Raw genomic sequence first — 17466 nt, forward strand, 5'->3', positions numbered from 1 at the left:
CAGGAAGTTACATTTCAAAGCTGTTTGAACTAAAGAAAGCATTCAATTTCCTTAAAACTTACAAAACGTCATATCATCACACATAGCATCAACCATAGGCTGAAAGGTTGGAGGTTCGGTCCTCTTACCCAAGAAGTCCACTGGGTCAACCTACCTTCCTACCAGTCTTTTACTTAGTGTAATTGTTTGGTTGTAGCAGCTTCCAATAGTTAATGTGTTTCATCTGCATCTTTCCACTAATTCTGGTCTGTGAAAGAGATGGGACTTTCACAATCAAAATTGCCCTTCTATTAAATAAAAGGTAAAATATAAAGTGTTAAGGTTAAAAAAACAGGTAAACTTGTAAAAAAAAGAAAAAGAAAAAATAATGTCTACACTGGATTCTCCTGGCCATGTAGTATATAAGCATGTCCTCCTCCCATCCTTTTTTGGGTTGTGTGGTTGATATAAATCAATCTCACAAGAGATAAAACAAAACCATTTTTAACTGAAAATATGATTTATGAAGTCTGATTTACAAAAACCTATGCACTGTTCTTGGCAAATCACAAGGTGGTGCTGGTTTGTTATAACAGTAATATTTGGAGAGAGGCAGGTTTCAAGATATATCAGTTTCAACAAATTAAGTCAGAGAAAAGTAAATCTTTAAATCAGATGTACTGCATAACTGTGGAATTGCACAGAACGTACTCCATATGCAGAGGAAAAGGTGGGGGAGTTTTTAACAAAGAGAAACATAATAAAGCAAAAGTCTAACTAGAATAGTTACGTATTTGTTAGAGATACCATGAATCTCAAAGCAAAGTTCTCTGTTTTTTTATATAGCATTTCTTCAGATCTCTGCTTTTAGCCATTCATCAGAGATGTTGAAAAAAGGCATATAATCTAGCTAAGACATAGCAACTTTTTGCTCTGTGTCTTTAGACTTCTGTTTTTTTTCCCCCAAGAATTCAAATCTTCTAAATCCAGAAAAGAGAAATAGATAAGAAATCTGCCTTTGGTATAAATGATAGGAAGAACACAATCCCTGTGAATAATGATTGGAAATCAGATACTATTTCAGAGTTAGAATGGCAAAGATGCTGCATATTGACTATTCACAACACTTAACTGAGGCCTCTCCCATTCCCCAACACATTACTATATTTTGAAATTTGTTTTTCAGAATTACGGGAATGCAGCAGTGTTATTAAGTTAAATTGAGATAGCTCTATTTAAATTTCCAATACAGATAGTTCTTGGTTAATGACTACCTGTTCAGCAATGGTTTGCAGTTATGATGGTGCTGAATAAGTGGTGATTATGATTGATCCTTTAAATTCTGGCTCTCCCAGCACCTCTGTGATGATGTGATCATGATTTGGGTGTTTGGCAACTGGTTTGCACTTACATTGTAATAGCATCCCACATGATCATGATTTGTAACTTTTCCTACCAGCTTCCCCAAGAGGTTGGCAGGGAAGATCAAAAATTGTTTGCATAAGTCTCACACATCTGCACACTATCCTTGAGGCTTGGTATGATCTCCCTGGCTACTTGCACACCATACCTGGCCATTGATACACCTCTGTGCACCCTTCTTCACCTGGCAGCATCCCAAGCCCCACTCTACTTGTGCTGTGCCTTCCCCCACTATTCACACATCTTCGCTCCCTCTTCCAATTGCAGAAGCAACTTCCTGCTAGCTTCCTACTGACTTTAGTTGTTGGAAACTGGCAGGAAGCTGTGAGGATATGTTCACCGAATAACCCACAACCTTACTTAATGGCAACCAGAACTGGAGGAATTGTTATTGCTAAGTGATGCAAAGTGATGGAACCACTGCTAAAAGGCCCTGCCAGTGGGAAATAGAGTGACATTCCATTTTAGAGTCGGTTCAGGGGGGGAAACATAATGAGAGCAAACCTGTAGGCCTATCCATGATCAGTTCTGATTGCTTGTCCCTGACATGTTTTGCTTTATGACCACATCACTTAATAAAATCTGGTCCCAATTGTTGTTGTAACTCAAGAACTACCTGTAGAGCAACTATAATAAATAATTGGGAAAAGAAGCAGGAACATTTATGATGATGCTTATAATAATTATTTAAACCTATATGCCACCCAATGATTCTGGGTAGCTCACAATGATAATAAAAAATTATAATAAAAATCAGTGAAAAATTTAAAAAAAATGATAAAATTCAGCAGGCAGGATGTAGTAGGCTATATCTCACTCTCCCTTGCCAAAGGCCTGAGCGAAGAGCCAGATCTTCACAGCTCTTCAATACAGCACAATGGGCCCTGTCTAGATCCAGAGGCCAAGCACTGCTACAGAAAAGATGCACTTCTGGGGTCCCAATAGATGATAACTGTTAATCAAGGAAACTTGATAGTGACTGACATTTTACCCTTTTTTTATGTAACCCAATTCTCTTTTGAATCCTCTCATTTTGTAGCAAAAGAGATTCTGTTTCCAAATTTTAATTTTTACCACTAATTTGCCACGTGGGCAGGGGCATTTCTTAGACCAGTGAAGAACTGTTTCCCACTTGATTGGGTGGGCCAACCCCTGTGGCCAAGCAATTGTTTCTCAGGCTTCTAAACACGGGTTCATTGCTCTTCCAAGATAGAGCTATTTTAAGTATTGTGCTATTTAGAATGTTACAGAATCTACTTGCAGGAAATCAGAATGAGTTTTGACAGATGTCAGAACAGTTCTCCACTCCAGCTTTATCCCATGGTAAGGATGGCAATGATGGAAGTTTTCCCACTGATATATGACATTTGTCGGAGTGGTAATGAATGTGGGATACTCCACCAATCATTAAGGCTTCACATATGCAGAATGAATACTTGCATAGACTTAAATCATTCATCTTTAGTTGCAAGCACAAGTTGGTAGATTTTATATATTATTAAATATTTAAAAAGGTGTTCCCGTGGGCTCAGTATCTTCATTTTTTTCTTGAGTAACATGCCAAGATGCCAAAGCCTCCGGGAAAGGCGCACAATGAAAGCAAAAGCTTATTTGGATTCAGCAGAAAAAATAATCCTCCTTGGCTCCAGTTTGGGCAACTATTTAAGCCTATGCTGTCAAATTAAAGTACATGGAAGAATATTCCTTAAGCTGCCTTGAGACCTACAGTAGAAGAAGGACTTTACTTGTCAGATTTGCCTGAGGCAGCATTCTTATTCTTAATGAAGTAATTGGTCTGAGTCCAGATCGTACCATTCAATTTAATAGGGTCTCCACCTTACTTTTCCTGATACTTAATTTTTGTTTTTGTATAGGACCATTCAACCAGGTTAGTCTGAAATGATACAACCCAAAAGTAGAGTGATCTTCCTGTTTCTCAGAAGAACTGTTGTTGAATCACTGCTATTATCATTTTTATCTGTGTTTAAAGCTAAATTTTAAAAAAGGATGAAGTTAGAAGTCAATATCCATAAATAATGTAATCAGAACTGTTTCCATTCACTGAGGAGATATAAAATAGCTAGGCAGATAAGGGAGGGAGGGAGGGAGGGAGGGAGAGCGAGCGAGCGAGCGAGAGAGAGAGAGAGAGAGAGAGAGAGAGAGAGATCCTTTATTGTGATTGCTTAAAATACCTACACAGGATAACCATGATGAAAACAGTGCAGAGTATTGCTTAAGAAATTTTTCACTTAATTGTCATAATTTATCTAGACGCCAAATGAAATATTGTCCGTAGCAGAACAGCTATGTTATTTCTCTTCATCTTTGTCAGGTTAAGTGTTTCTTCAGTGTGTACTCCTGGCCTTCCAATAGAATATAGATCTGAAAGGAGCAGAGCCCTTTTTTGAAAGGTTAGGATATTTGACTTCTAAAATTATTGGTCAGTAGGGAAAGATGCCCACAGCATCTGCATTTGGCTGCTGGTGTTGTGAATGATTTTTCTGTTTCCTACAAAATGCTTATGAAATTAAAATACATGAGAGAAAAGGTTATTCTCTCATAAACTACAGCTGAAAAACCATGACCTGTGTTTACATGATGTGCATGATCCACACACTTGAAAATTGCCAAATTTGGGAAATACTGATCTGGAAGCATAGTTTAGTCTTCCAGATCATGCTCTTTCTCAATAAGGGTGGAGATAGCATCCATGCATTGGTTTAACATTGTCCGTGCTCCGATTGGACTGATTACTAATTAATTAACGTGTTATATTACCCGCCCTTGTGAGTGGCACTACCCAGTTTCCGACTCAGTCCACTCTGGGACGGTCATATTATCCAATTATCTCCATTTGCTAGATGCTATTTCCACCATTATTGAGAGTGATTCTAAGGATCCAATCTGACAGGCAGTGAGTATTCCTGGACTGACTTTCCAGGGGCCCTTATACCACCAGCCATAGGGCTTCAGCCCACAGGCCTGCCCGCCCTATTTCTACTCCTGACTTTCCAAGCGCGCTTACCTCTTGTGGGGCAAGCTTAGTGCTGCTGGGATCAAAGGGCTGAAATTGACAACCACATCGCGGCCAGTCTGAAAGGCTCCATTTTAGCAGCTGCGGCACACTGAAGACTGAGCCCTTGCGGCTGGGAGTGAGGACGACGGCTGGACATGCGCGCATGTTGCACTATCTCGGAGGTGCCGCATACTGCCTAAACCAAGCTCTGAGGAACGCTTTGGTACGTAGGAGGAATGCGGAGTGGCCGCAAAGTCTCTTAATGCAGCGTGAACAGCCGGCTAGAGTTATCTGGTGCATATAGGGCTGAATGGCAGCAGAAGGGCTCCTCTCCGCCCAACAAGGCCTGATCATCAGAGAAAAGGCAGGAACGCCATTTTGAAGTGGGTGGAGCCAGGGAAAGAGGTCATGGCCACCATTTTGCCTCTTTGTCTTCATTAACCGGCAGCATGACAGACAGCAGCATGTCTGACCTCGCTCCAGAGTTCAGCAGAAATGCTTAGGTTTAGGTTTATTGGATTTATATGCCGCCATTCTCCCAAGGACTCACGGTGGCGTACAATATAAAAGAAAACACATGTTACAAAAATTAAAAGGGACATTAAATAAAGTATCCAAAAAAAACCAAATGATATTTACAATAAAATTTTAAAAATTAAATTAAAATTAACAACCAAATTAATCCTATATTTTATTCCATTCAGGCCAGGCCGGCTTGCTGGAAAAGCCAACTTTTTAGGGTGCGTTGGAAGGACTGGAGGTCAGGGATTATGCGAAGCTCCAGAGGCAGCTCATTCCAGAGGGAAGGCACTCCCACAGAGAAGGCTCTCTCCCTGGGGGTCGCTAGCCGACACTGTCTGGCCAACGGCACCCTGAGGAGGCCAACTCTGAAGGATCGTATTGGATGGTGAGAGGCTAGTGGTGGCAGTAGGTGGTCTCGCAGGTACCCTGGGCCTAAAAGGAGTGGTTTAAAGGTCATAATTAGTACCTTGAATCGCACCCGAAAGACAACCGGCAACCAGTGCAGGCTGCCTAAAAGGGATGTAACATGGGAGCACCTAGGTACCCATATTATAACCCGTGCAGCCACATTCTGGACCAGCTGAAGCCTCCAGGTGCTCTTCAAGGGTAGCCTCATGTAGAGAGTGTTGCAGTAGTCCAGGCGAGAAAGGACGAGGACACGAGGGATTGTGTACAGATTATCCCGATTCAGAAAGGGGTGCAACTGACGTATCAGACGAACCTGGTAAAAGACCCCCCCTGGTCACGGCTGTCAGGTGTTCTTTTAAACTAAGCCATATATCCAGGAGGACTCCCAGATTGCAGGCCCTCTCTGAGGGGGGTAAATTTTCTTCCCCTATCATCAAAGATGGAACAAGATGCACAAATTGGGAATTGAGTCTTGGAGGGATTGAGCCTGAGCCTGTTCCTCCCCATCCAGATCCCCACAGCCTCCAGGCATCGGGACATCACATTGAGGGCATCGTATGGGTGGTTTGGGGTAGAGATGAAAAGTTGGGTATCATCAGCATATTAATGATACTGTACCCCAAAACCATGGATGAACTCGCCAGCGGTTTCATATATATGTTGAACAGGAGGGGTGGGAAAACCAACCCCTGGGGCACCCCACAAGGGACATGCCTTGGGGTTGATCCCTGTTCTCCAGTCAACATGAACTGTGACTGATCTGACAGGTAGAAGGAGAATCACCGCAAAATGGTACCCCCCACTCCCAACTGCCCGCGTTGTCACAGTAGGATACCATGGTCAATGGTATCGAAAGCTGCCGAGAGGTCTAATAGGACCAGGACAAAGGAGCAGCTCCTGTCCTGGGCCTGCCAGAGATCATCAACTAACGTGACCAATGCTGTCTCTGTGCTGTACCCGGGCCTGAAACCCGACTGGAACGGATCAGGTAGGCAGCTTCATCCAGGTAGCCTCCTCACACTGGGACAGGGCCCCATTTTCCCCACCAGGCAACCTACACCCAAGACTTATCCGGGGGAGAAGGCTTCGAGTAAGAGTTCCTCTTCCTCATCCAGGGGCACAAAGAAGGCCTCCAAATTGACTTCTAAAGTCAAGCATCAGGAGGAGCCAGGGCTATCAAATCAGCAGTCTGACAGGGTACCAGCGCCAACTGTCTGGCTTAGCCCATTGCCACAGTTGCAGCTGGAACTGAGCCAGGGCCATTTAGTCCCCTGTTACCCATTGACACGTCACGGCTTTGGGGCGGCACTGCTTCGAGGCCACAGAGCAGGGCCATGGAAGTCATCTTCACTCCTACCATGGCTGGCCTTCGTCAAGAGGGACAGTTGCCCATCTTACCAACGGTTTTTCCCCTGCAGTCAATGACAGCTGGCTTCCAGGACATCATAGCCAAAGCCATCAAGCAGGGCATCGCGGCAGGGCTAAAGGAGAAGGCTCAGGGGGCACTGTCAGGGGCTCTACCCCTCAGGCAGGGACAGTTCCAGAGTTGGTTGTCCACTTGTCCCCGGCTGAGCTCGTCCGTAGCCCTTCCCCCGCCTCCGAGGAAGGGGAGATTAGAGACACAGACCAGAGGAGGGTGCCATTCCAAACAAACCCACCTGTGTGGGCCTTTTTCTGCTGGTGCTGTTTAAATCTTTCTTGTCTAAGGCCAAGGCTTCCTCTGACTTCGAGCCCCAGGCAGAGGCTTCCGTTGCTCCGACACAGCCCCTGTTGGCGAGCGCCCTGTTCATGGAGCACAGAGTGGAGGCATACACCATCCCCACTCCTCAAGTATTCGTCGACATGGTGAAACACCAGTGGTCGATGCCGACAACTGGCCCGGCGTCCTCGGATAATGACAAGCGATTCTACAATGTTGCTGAACAACTCGGCAAGACACTCCTCTGGCCTACTGTTGATCCCCTCGTTGCAGCACTGCATACAAATACCACGCTGCCAGGCACATAGGAGGACATCCTCAAGCTGGAGGATAGGTGAGCCAACCAAGTTCTGCAGCTGGGTCATCAGGCATCGGTCTGGGTAGTGCGCGCCTCAACTGCAGCCTCCTTCTTTTAGTGCTCAAGCCATTTTTGGCTACAAGAGCTGCAAGAACACATTCCCGCTAGTGATTCTAGGGCCCACCAGGTCCTGAATAAAATTGTCATGGCAGTGCAGTTTTCCACGGATGCCATGGCCTCATTGGTGGCCTTGGCAGACTGTTGTGCCTATGGCAGTGGCAATCCGATATGAGACATAAATGGCACCTGGTGTGTGAACTGTACCAAGGGGAGGCCCTCTTCAGGGATTCGCTAACAAGGATAAGCATAAGATCCTGCCCTCTAACCCAAAGAAAGGTTTTGCTCGAGCTGCCCCCTACCCTAGAAGACAGCTGTTCAGAGAGTATGGGGGGTCCTTTAGGCACACTGATTGTAAGTAAGGCTTTCACCAGCAGGGTGGATTCGGCCAACACCCAAGGCAGCAACAGTATAGGCAACAGAGAGGGGACCAGTCCAAGTGCCCCTTTTGCGGGTGTGGTAACCGATATACTGCAAACCCTAACCTGTCACAGGATCGGGCCCCCATCGGGGGATGACTATGGTACTTTGCCAATCAGTGGGAGGCCACGACGTCTGACACATGGTCAGGTTCAGTCTGACCTTGGAGTTCATCTCCCACCCCCCTAGGTCCTTCCTCCAGTGTCCCATTTCCAGTAACCCCCAGAGACGGTTGTTAATGTGTTCAGCCATTCAGTACCTCATGAACATTGAAGCCATTCAGGTGGTGCCCGCTGACCAAATCCATCAGGGATTCTATTCCTTATTATTTGTCATCCCCAAGGCCTTGGGAGGGGATGGAGGGCCATCCTTGATTTAAAATAGTTGAACAGGTTTATTAGATATAGACATTTCAAAATGCATTTGTTACATACTATTTTGGAAGGGGTGCACGAGGGCAATTTCCTTATATCGATCGACCTCACGGAGGCGTACTTGCACGTATTCATCCTACAGGAGCACCACCAGTTTCTCTGTTTTTGTTATAATTCTTGTCACTACCAATACACGGCTTTGCCTTTTGGGCTTTCTTCTGCTCCCTGTGTCTTTACTAAGATTTTGGTGGCTCTGGCAGGCCCACTTGCGCACAGTACCAGTCAGGGTACAGTTCTACCTCGATCATATATTGGTACAGTTGACCTCTCAGGGCAGAGACATGGCCGACCTCCACACCACAATACACATGCTTCGGTCCCTGGGTTTTCCATTAACTAGGCCAAAAGCCATTTTACCCCTACCACCAGGATTCTCCACCTAGGGACTTAGATCAACTCGAGGGCTGGACAGGTCTTCCTCTCCGAGGAGCGGAGTCTAGTCTTAGACAACTGGTGACTGAGGTGGCGAGGGGCCATGGGACAATGCTGGCCAGCCACGCTCTCTAAGTTACTCGGGAAGATAGTCTCTGCCATCGCTATAGTGCCCTGGGCTAGACTACTTACAAGACTTACAATGGTTTCTACTCCCCTTCCAGAAGAAGAGGAATAGCACCTCTCTCGTGCAAGTAAATCTGCCTGGGGAGGTTTGGCAGTCCCTCTGTTGGTGGCGGTCTCCAGCCATAGAGAAGGGATGTCATTTTAGGGTGATGGGTAGGATCACCATCACCACAGACGCCAGCCTATACGGTTGGGGAGCCCACATAGTGTCACATATGGCGCAGGGTCAGTGGATCCAGGAGGAGGCCAATAGGAGCATTAACTGGTTGGAGCTCATGGCCATTATATTGGCACTTCTGAGCTTTCAGCAACACATCATTGGTCAACATGTGCTGGTCCTATCGGACAACATCACAGCCAAGGCCCATGTAAACAGGCAGGGGGGCACCAGATCTAGGGATCTCATGCTAGAGGCTAGTGTCCTGGGAACATGGGCAGAGAGCAACCTCTTGTCTATCATAGCTGAGCACATTTCAGGGGAGGCTAACATTAGAGCTGACTGGCTCAATAGCCCTGGCCCAGAGATCTCCTCTATGCCTTCCCTCCAGTGCCTCTCCTCCCCAGGGTTATCTGTAAGATCATCAATGTCAGGGCAGAGATCATCCTTCTGGCCCCTTACTGGCCAAGGCGGCCGTGGTTTGCCGACCTTCAGATGTTGGTGGAGAGGCCCTGGAGGATTCCACTGGACAAGAATGCCCTCAGCCAGGGGTCACTGAAACACCCGGAGCCCCAGTAGCTTCAGCTGGCGGTTGAGTGGCTTACTCTAAGTGGGGGGGAGGAATTCTCTGCCAGGATCATTAACACAATACAGGCCTCCAGGAGGCCCTTGACGGTCCATATTTATAATGCCACCTGGAAAATCTTTTGTAAGTGGTGCTTGGGCAAACAGGTTACACCAACGGACTCCACCATTCTTCAGGTCCTGGAATTTCTGCAGGAAGGGCCCGATAGGGGGTTATCACCTAACACCATTAGGAGACAGGTGGCGGGTACCATACTTACATGTGTGGTGGACAGGCCATGAAACGGTTCTGAAAAGGGGCTACTAACCTGAGGACGCCGGCTGTGCAGCGGTATCCAACTTGGAACCTCGCCAAGGTGCTTGGGGCTCTCATCAAACCACCATTCAAGCCCCAGCGGGAAATCTCCCTCCAGTTCCTTACCTGGAAGGTTGCCTTCTTGGTGGCGATAACATCCACCAGGAGGCTATCGGAACCTTTTGGTCCGGGAGGACCTATGCAAATTCCACATGGATAGGGTAGTCCTTAGGCTCAACCCATCATTTGTGCTGAAAATGGGGTCATGGTTCCATCGAGTCCAGGAAGTGGTGCTTCCTAATTTCTGCCCCACCCCAACTCACTAGCTGGAGAGATAATGGCACAACCTCGACGTGCATCGTGCACTTAAGATATATATCAACCGCACGTCAGAGATTAGGCAATCAGGGGCGCTCTTTATTTCTTTTCAACCCTCATCCTTAGGCAGGAAGGTCTCTGCAACAGTCATTGGTAGATGGGTCAGTTGTTGCATAGCTGCAGCTTATGAGTTCCATGAGGAGAGGGCCCCAGAGGGTATAACAGCCCATTCTATGAGGAGCACCACCACTGTGGCGTGGGCTACGCAGGCTTCTCTGGATGAAATCTGCAGGGCTGCGGTGGGTGTCCCTCTCACCGTTCATTAGGAATTATAAGTTAGGCAAGTTTGCATCGGCTGATGTAGTGTTTGGCCGCAGGGTCCTGCAGGCAGTTCAGGCTGACAGAACACAACTGGGATGGTCACCTCCCCACCCTTGAGGACAGCCAAGCTTGGGTATGTCCCATGCATGGATGCTATCTTCACCCTGATTGAGAAAGAGTGTTAGGGGTATCTCCGTTGGGAGACAGAAAGTAGTGCAGCGGAATGTACAGCTAGAGAGAAAGAATGTTGCTAGTAGAAACACACGAATAGAGTTTCAGACACTGCTAGTAAAAGCAAGTAGCTTTACTACTGATAATTGCTTCACAAGCAGTGATAGTAGATAGTAGATATTAGTCCAAACACAATTCAAAGAACAAACAATAGCTTACAGTCGCAGTTCACATTCCAGTCATCAAGTCATCAAGCATAGGACAAGCAGAGAGAGAGAGTGAGCTCTCTTGACTCCTTCTTATAGTAGAGTTAATTACAACTGATAAGTACATCCACTCATTTAAAGTAACAACGACCATTTGTTGTTGTATAAAGATATGTATTGCCTACCCAACACTAGGAGTATACTCCCAACAGGTACCTACCTGATACGCTTCATAAGATGGAGATCGCATCCAGTCCCACCCTTTAGGGCAACTGTTCCATTCTCGTGTCTATAATTTGGGGAGTATTATTGTGTTGATTGACTGTACTTCGTACGTTACACTTCTCTTAATCTACTAAAGTTGTTGTTTGGATAACATGTTGAGTCTTCCTTTCTTCGCCGGAAACTGGGTGGTTCCACTCACAAGCATGGGTTATATAACACATTAATTAATTAGTAATCAGATTCAGTCCAATCGGAGTACGGACAGCGTCAACTGGGCTGCTTTTTTCCTTGAGAAAGAAAAAGAAGACATTTTGTTTCTAATCCAAGAAGCTTCATCGATTCCGGCAGGATGGTGGGGGCTATGGAGAGATTAGTTCTGATAGAATCGTTACAACCTCCCCGCCCCCATCTTTTCAGAACTAATCCCTCCATAGCCTCCACCATCCTGCCGTAACTGATGAAGCTTCTTCGATGAGAAATTAAAAGTCTTCTTCCTCAAGGCAAAAAAAACCCCCAACAGTTCAATTGTCTTTTGAACAATCACCTTTTAGACTACCCAGAGATCCTTGATGCTTTCTGACTTTACTTGTTTTCTGGAAAACATTTCACTAGCATTAATGATGTTACCTAGTTTGGATAATGAAACATCTGCAAAAAAACAAGCCGCCTCAGAGAGCACCAAGGACCCTTCATGTCAACAACTATTGCTACAATAAGCTACAAATATTCTTTATTAGACTGCCTAGAGTTATCCCTCCATTTGACCAGTCCTTGTTAAAATTCCAGGTGTTCCATCTGGAGGGCAGCTGGTTGTGGAAGTTGTCATAGATAATCCCATATGCTTTATATATCCCGAAGAAAATATAGAATCTGTTCCAGGAAGAAATGCAGTGATTTCTTCATCAGGTTACCAAAAAGGCTTTTTTCTTTTGGGTATGGCTGCTATCTTCCCCTTGCTCCGCAGCGTTTGACCATGTAATCAGGACTGCAAGCCAAAGAGACAGTTCAGGCTACATCTCACCAAAAGTTACCTCAATGTGTAAAGTTCACTGGACTCACTATGAGATTTATTGAAACCTGAAAAGGATCAAATATTGATGCTCTGGGAAATAAGGTAAGCAGGGGAAAGATCATTTCTGAAAATATTTTTTCTTCAAATGATGGGTAAATGAATTTTGACCTTTTTGAAGATCAAAAAGAAATAACTGGGGTTTTGACATATTGCATTATAAAGTAAGTTCTCTAAGGCAGAATGGCATGTAATATTGTCAAATTGTTTACTTCATTACAATTTAGACTTTAGACTTTATTAATTCTAATATTTTAATATAATTTTATTAGATTTAAAAAACATAAAAAATGGAAAATATAGAAAGCAAAGTTGAGAGAGAGAGAAAAGATAAAGTGCAATAAAGAAGAAAAGGGAAAGAATAAATATTTAAAGAAACTACTTATGGTCTTTCTATTGACCCTTTCCTGTATTTTTTTTCCTCCAACATTCTCTTGTGTTGGAAAAAATAATAATGAGGTAGGGAAAGAAAGAAAACCATTGCTTCAGGATTTGTTTCCAGCCACTTTACAAGCAATGGACATCAAAGGCATATACATTTTCTTCTGTATATTGAAACAACACAATTCAATTGTTTGTGAGGTCAGAGGCTATATAAATTGGTTTAATAAATAACAATTGCATTTGTCTCTGTTGTTTTCTATTCTAACTGGGGCTAGCAACTCCATTGCTAAGTGATAGAGTGATAAAGTGAAAAATTATGTGACCATGTCCCGTTTATGATGGCAGTTTATCAGTTCTAGCTGTATCATTAAGTGAATGACTGCAATTAATGTTAAGTGTGATGTCATATACTCTGATACTGAATTGCAACTTCCTGCCAGTTTTCCCACTGACTTCACTTGTCAGAAGCTGGCAGTGGAGATCACAAATGGTGATCCGGTCTAGCGAAGGGAGGGGAAAGTCCCAATACATCATGTGACGCTGCTGTGACACAGTGAGTTTGATACCCCTGGAATAGAGATATTTTTTTTTCCAAAATGAATATTTACACAATCTTAAACCAACTTTGAAACCTGACCTTTGCTTTACTGACTTCTTTCATATCAATTTTGACCCTATTTTTTTATTTATTTTCAGAGTTACCCTGCTGGGAAAGGAGGGACAGCAGACAAATCGGGACCTGACTTCCTTGACAGAACTTCTTTCCAACATTCCTTTGGGGTGGAAAGAATGGGGAAGAAAACCAAGATTGAGATTAGGAGGAGGAGGAAAGAATACAAAGATTAGAAATCGCTTACCACGTGTGTACATCACATGTACAGCTCATTAATGTTACTAATTTTTATTTTCAAAATGTATGTAAGATTGGCTTTAAAGGATTAGATACAAAAATATTGGGAATAGAAATTCTGTATTCCCATCTTTAAATGAGAAGGTTACTCTCTGAGTTTCTACAATTTTAAAGCTTAAGTACATCTATTTCCATATTCTTTTTATAATATATTTTAAATATTGTATTAAGATTCATATGCATTTTTGTATAAATTTCTTCTAACATGCAGATTCTTGTCTGCAATTTGTATAATTTTGTTTTGTAAGAAATTTTCTTCAATACAGTGCTATTTTTATCCTCTAACAGATATAGCTGTATTTGTGTGTATGTGTTTATGTGTATGTATGTATATGTGTGTGTTTGTGTATATATGTGTACACAAACACACACACACACAAACACATATGTAAGAAATGCACTGCAAAATTCTAGGAACCTGTCATTTCAAGAGCCCGTAACTTGTTTCAATTTGTGCAATTTATTTATTTAGATAATTTATATTGCTGCCCACTCACTTTTGGTAATTCTAGAAGGCTTACGAAAAATGAAAAACCAAAATACAAAGAGTTAAAAAAAGTAACATCCTCCCTCCCCAACAACAAGCAAACAAGCCACTTGATGGAATCCAGCCCGCTCTGGGTTCCGCAGGCCCATTGGCAAAACCAGGCCTTGCAAAAGAGTGTCAAAGTGGGGGCCAGTTCCAAAGGAAGGGACTCCCCACAGAAAAAGCCCTATTTCTGGGTCACATCAGATGTACTTTCTTAGGAGAGGGCCCCGCAACATTTCCTATCTCCCAGCTGATAGGGAACATCAGAAAATTTCCTTCCTTCCTTCCTTCCCTTCCCTTCCTTTCCTTCCTTCTATCCTATACAGGTGAAACTGAAAAAATTAGAATATCGTGCAAAAGTTCATTTATTTCAGTAATGCAACTTAAAAGGTGAAACTAATATATGAGGTAGACTCATTACATGCAAAGCAAGATTGTTCAAGCCGTGATTTGTCATAATTGTGATAATTATGGCTTACAGCTCATGAAAACCCCAAATACACAACCTCAGAAAATTAGAATATTACATGCAATCAATAAAACAAGGATTGTACATAGAACAATATCAGACCTCTGAAAAGTATAAGCAGGCATATGTACTCAGTACTTGGTTTGGGCCCCTTTTGCAGCAATTACTGCCTCAATGCAGCATGGCATGGAAGCTATCACCCTGTAGCACTGCTGAGGTGTTATGGAAGACCAGGATGCTTCAATCGCGGCTTTCAGCTCTTCTGCATTGTTTGGTCTCATGTCTCTCATCTTTCTCTTGGCAATGCCCCATAGATTCTCTATGGGGCTCAGGTCAGGCAAGTTTGCTGGCCAATCAAGGACAGTAATCCCACAGTCATTGAACCAGGTTTTGGTGCTTTTGGCAGTGTAGGCAGGTGCCAAGTCATGCTGGAAAATGAAGTCAGCATCCCCATAAATCTCGTCTGCAGAAGGAAGCATGAAGTGCTCCAAAATCTCCTGGTAGATGGCTGTGTTGACCCTGGACTTAATGAAGCACAGTGGACCAACACCAGCAAATGACATGGCTCCCAAATCAACATAGACTGTGGAAACTTTACACTGGACTTCAAGCATCTTGCAGTGTGTCCCTCTCCATTCTTCCTCCATACTCTGGGTCCTTGGTTTCCAAATGAGATGGAAAAGTTGCTCTCATCAGAAAAGAGGACTTTGGACCACTGAGCAACAGCCCAGGTCTCTTTTTCTTTAGCCCAGGTAAGACGCTTCTCACGTTGTTTGTTGTTTAGGAGCAGCTTGACAAGAGGAATACGACATTTGAAGCCCATGTCCAGAATCTGTCTGTGTGTGGTGGTTCTTGATGCACTGACTCCAGCCTCAGTCCACTCCTTGTAAAAGTCCCCAACACTTTTGAATGACCTTTTCCTGATCAGACTGCGGTCATCCCTGCTGCTTGTGCACCTTTTTCTTCCACACTTTTCCCTTCCACATAACTTTCTATTAATGTGCTTTGATACAGCACTTTGGGAACATCCAACTTCTTTTGCAATTACCTTTTGAAGCTTTCCCGCCTTATGGAGGGTGTCAATGATGGTTTTCTGCACAACTGTTAGGTCAGCAGTCTTTCCCATGATTGTGATTCCTACTGAACCAGACTGAGAGACCATTTAAAGGCTCAGGAACCCTTTGCAGGTGTTATGGCTTAATTAGCTGATTAGAGTGGGACACTTTGAGCCTAGAATATTGCACCTTTTCACAATATTCTAATTTTCTGAGATTGTGGATTTGGGGTTTTCATGAACTGTAAGCCATAATCATCACAATTATGACAAATCACGGCTTCAACTATCTTGCTTTGCATGTAATGAGTCTACCTCATATATTAATTTCACCTTTTGAGTTGCATTACTGAAATAAATGAACTTTTGCACGATATTCTAATTTTTTCAGTTTCACCTGTATAGGATAGAAGGAAGGAAAGGAAGGGAAGGGAAGGAAGGAAGGAAGGAAATTTTCTGATGTTCCCTATCAGCTTCCCACAAGGAAATTAAGTGGCAGGAAGTTGGATGTTGCTCCTCTCCTATTGCATTTTTGCTCATCTATAATCATACTCAGTTGCTTTGTGCAAATGGTCATGTAGAGCTGCTATTTAGGACATTTTGTCTGAATTATCCAAGAATATTATTGTAAAGGGTTTAAGAAATGAGTCAAGATGACTCCGTAGAATCATTTCCTGCTTAGTAATAGACAGAATTTCTCCATGAGTTTTTAGTGTGTTTTGGTGTGTTTCTCAATCTCAGCAATTTTAAGATGGATGAACTTCAACTCCCAGAACTCTTCAACCTGGAGTTGAAATTCACCCAGAGCTGAGGTTGAGAAACAAAGGTGTATAACTTCAGGCAACAAAGCTAAGACAGAGAAAATGAACAACTGGATAGCTCTATTTTTCTTTCACCTAATAAGATTTTATTTATTTATTGAATTTATATTGCTGCCTGATCATCCATGGTGACTCATGGTGGCTTACAGAATATAAAACCACATTTAAAACAATAAAAACTAACAAAAAGAATCAAATAAATTAATATAGTACAATATAACAAAATCACCTCCCACCACCCACCCCAGCGACAGCAGATCCACATGAGCCATTTAATGAGTTCCCCAGGCCTGTTGACAGAACCAGGTCTTCAGAGCCTTCCGGAAGAGTATTAGAGTGGGGGGCCATTCTAATCTCTGGAGGAATGATGTTCCAGAGAGAGGAAGCCACCATGGAGAAGACCTTTCTTCTGGGTCCCACCATAGACAGCTTTAAAGGTGACAACCAGCACCTTGAATTGCACCTGGAAGCAAATTGGCAACCAATGCAGCTCTCGCAGGAGAGGTGATACATGTGCACACCGGGGTCTGCACAAAACCATGTGGGCCGCTGCATTTTGCACCAACTGGAACTTCCTGATGCTCTTCAAGGGCAGGTTCATGTACAGAGTGTTGCAATAGTCAAGACAGGAAGTGACTAGGGCTTGAGTGACTGTGAGGAGGGGCTGTTGGTTCAGGAAAGGGCGTAACCTGAATACAACCCGCAGTTGTGCAAAGGCCCTCCTGGCCATGACCGTCAATTGCTCTTTGAGCAGGAGTTGTGAGTCCATGAAAACCCCTAGACTACGCACAGGGTCTGTTTGGGGTACTGCCACCTCATCCAAGATCAAAGGTGGCAATTCTCCCTGTGCCAACAAACCCCAAGCCCAGAGCCACTGGGTCTTGCAAGGGTTTAGTTTCAACCCGTTGCTCCCCATCCAGCCCCTCACCGCCTCCAGACAATGTGAGAGGGAGGACACAGCATCACTTTTACTCACCATGGGCTAAGACATACAGCTGAGTATCATCAGAATATTGGTGATATCTCAGCCCGTGGTAATGGATGATCTCACCCAGCGGCATCATATAAATGTTGAACAA

At 43.9% G+C, this 17466-nt stretch overlaps 1 protein-coding gene across 1 annotated transcript; it reads right to left on the reverse strand.

Moving 5' to 3' along the window:
- Positions 1-5117: 5117 nt before the first annotated feature.
- Positions 5118-7411, reverse strand: LOC148045989 (uncharacterized). The gene is given in 3 exon segments (XM_087714435.1): positions 5118-5675; positions 5677-5774; positions 7006-7411. Coding segments are annotated over 3 exon segments (1062 nt in total).
- Positions 7412-17466: the final 10055 nt, after the last annotated feature.

This window comes from Thamnophis sirtalis, unplaced genomic scaffold, assembly GCF_051295495.1.
Source record: "Thamnophis sirtalis isolate CommonGarterSnake01/CBP01778 unplaced genomic scaffold, rThaSir2_p1.2 scaffold_4, whole genome shotgun sequence".
Classification (NCBI taxonomy): domain Eukaryota; kingdom Metazoa; phylum Chordata; class Lepidosauria; order Squamata; family Natricidae; genus Thamnophis; species Thamnophis sirtalis.